The sequence below is a fragment of the Montipora foliosa genome, chromosome 9, assembly GCF_036669935.1.
Source record: "Montipora foliosa isolate CH-2021 chromosome 9, ASM3666993v2, whole genome shotgun sequence".
Classification (NCBI taxonomy): domain Eukaryota; kingdom Metazoa; phylum Cnidaria; class Anthozoa; order Scleractinia; family Acroporidae; genus Montipora; species Montipora foliosa.
Genome location: NC_090877.1, coordinates 7,041,691 through 7,044,190, shown reverse-complemented (window position 1 = coordinate 7,044,190; position 2,500 = coordinate 7,041,691). Strand labels below are relative to the sequence as shown.

General features: G+C 40.7%; 1 protein-coding gene across 1 annotated transcript in view; it reads left to right on the top strand.

The window, feature by feature from the left end:
* The window catches only part of LOC137971406 (uncharacterized), a 7,524-nt gene that overhangs the window by 630 nt on the left and 4,394 nt on the right, over positions 1-2,500 (top strand). Inside the window, exons 2-3 of the mRNA XM_068818240.1 lie at positions 374-554; positions 1,636-1,919. Of these exons, the coding sequence (XP_068674341.1) occupies positions 374-554; positions 1,636-1,919 (465 nt within the window). The remainder of the gene's footprint in view (positions 1-373; positions 555-1,635; positions 1,920-2,500) is intronic.

Here is a 2,500-nt window from a genome sequence, read left to right as displayed (position 1 = left end):
AGTCAAACCTAAAATTCAATATAGTAACTGGGATTTTACAGTATGATTTTTTATGAAGACAAATTTTTGTTTTTGTTAGATGTGAATGCCAGCAGAAGTCAGATTTTCTCCATCACTTAATGTTTTCTCAATGTATTTATCTACAAAAGGTTCATTAAGCATCATCTCTGCAGCATTATTGCACTAGTATTGCTTCTTTGTGACTGTTGTGGGTGTAATAATTGTTTGGGATGCTTGAAATATCATGTTGCGCGGCCTCAGACAAAAGAATGAAATTTAAAGAATTTCAAACACTTGCTCTTAACTTTAAGAGCCGGCAGAAGTGGCTGTTTGACAAAAATAGATCTGAGACATCATTTCTTTGCTGTTGAAGGAAATCGCAAGGCATCTGCAAGAAAAGGAATCGTTAAAATTGGAGCGTGCAAGGCAACGTCGTATAGAACGACAACAAAAGGAAGAAGCAGAGGGCAAAATGCTGAGTGAAGCTCTTTCAAAGCTAAAAGAAAATGGAAAAAATCGTGTGAAACATTTTGAAGTGGCTGAAATTCAGACAGGTTAGTCAAACTCTTCTAATCAAGAATGAACCCAAACAACCTTCTAATAATACTTCCAAATGTTGTTATCTGGGTAATAAATAATAGTACTTAGTTATAGGTGTTTGCTGGTGTCATTGTTACCCTGTCTAGTTCATGAAATGATGTCATTCTGAGCAGGAGCAAAATAATTCCCGATCAGTGTCTACCGTGAAATTACAGTACTGTGCAACCTCTTTCGAGTCTCGAGTCTCGCGAGGATCGAGGAACGGCAGTCGAGAATCAAGCAGTTCCTGTTGTGATTTAATCGAGGAGTAATGCTTTTGCGAAAGCTGAATTGATTATGAATAACTGACAAGGTTTCCCGTCCGTGATTTTGTGAGAATCAAGTGTCGAGGATCTAGTTTGATTTCGAGTGAATCAAGTCTCGATTCTCGAATTGATTTTTGATCCTCAATTCTCGTGATGATCGAGTCGAGACTGTCAACTTACTTTTGCATGGTTCTGTACTGTAAATTCGAACTGGGATACAGGAGAGGGTCTCTGCAGTAGGGGCAAGACATTGGCAAGACATTGGCAAGACATTGGCAAGGCATTAGCAAGGCATTGGCAAGGCATTGGCACAGCGAGGCTCAGAGTACAGTAGTTTCCATGGTGGCCTTCCCCTCCCCCCCCCCCCCCCCCCTCCCCCTACACCTTCAATCTTAGACAAAACTCTTGGGAAAAATTCTAGCTTTGGCATCATTTGACATGGACTCACAAAGTATATCCGTCCTTACCCCTCTTCCCCCTTATTACCAATGTTGTAATAATGAGGCAAAATACTGTGCAAACCTTTGGCCGTTTTTTTAACCAACATTGGAATGTGAGAGGAGGTGGGGAAGCAGGAAGAATTTAATCTTAATCACTGACAAATCAGAGTGCCACATTTTCCTAACGACTTTTGTCCAAAATGGTAGGTAGGTCTCATTTTGCCACTGCTTACTTTGCACTTTTAAAAACTTTTTAAAATCACTCTTTAATACTTTTAGGTGGTTTTACTGTAGCAGTGCAGAGATTTTAATGCTAAGATTGTATTACATTGCATTAAATTTTGTCACAGCACTGGTTCTTGTGGGTTCTAGAGATCGCCCAGTGCATACAGATGATACGAAACCTCATCAGAAACTATCAGCAAAAGGTAGTAACAGTAGCAGAGGATCTGATAATGGCAACAGCATGGGAGAAGGAACTGTCGTTCATCTGCCGCGACCGGCTGAGGGAGGACGCCTTCAGTGTGACAGGATTATTATGGATGATGGAACAGCTATTCACTTCTTTGATGAAAATGACGATTCAGGTGTGAGGGAAAAAGCCCACCGAAGATCTAGAGAACGACAGGATGAGGTGGGAAGTTCTGATGAGTGACTGGTTCAACAAAAAAGTTTAAATATAGTGGCTGGTATTGTTTACAGTCATCACCTTGCACTCAGTGTCGGTCTCCAAATGCAGTATCACGTCATTTATATGTAAATACTACAACTTCTACCATCCAACTTTTTTTCTCCTTAAAATATGTCTTAAAATATGTTTTCTGTGTGCCTATTACGAGTATATGAGACCATTAAAAATTGGGGGGGTCACAGTGTTCGTTTCTTCGCAACACGATGATAAATGGGTGGCAAAGGGGCAATTTCAGCTTCAAAGTGATCTTTTTCCTGGGAAAGGACTGGGGCGAGTTCCAAAACAGCGCCTTAACTAAGAAGAATTATCATGATTGTACTTGGAAGCTCTTGAACAGCAAAAGCGGACATTGTTGCCTCTCTTTAGATGGCCAGCGTGAAATGCCATCATCTCCGAAGTCGCAATGTTATGCGCAGTATGAGATGCGCGGTGCAAAACAAGGGAATCACCTTAAGCCAATCATTAACGGCTACAGCTCGTGTTTTTAAACCCGATAAAACACTGCTGCGAGTTTTTTAAACATT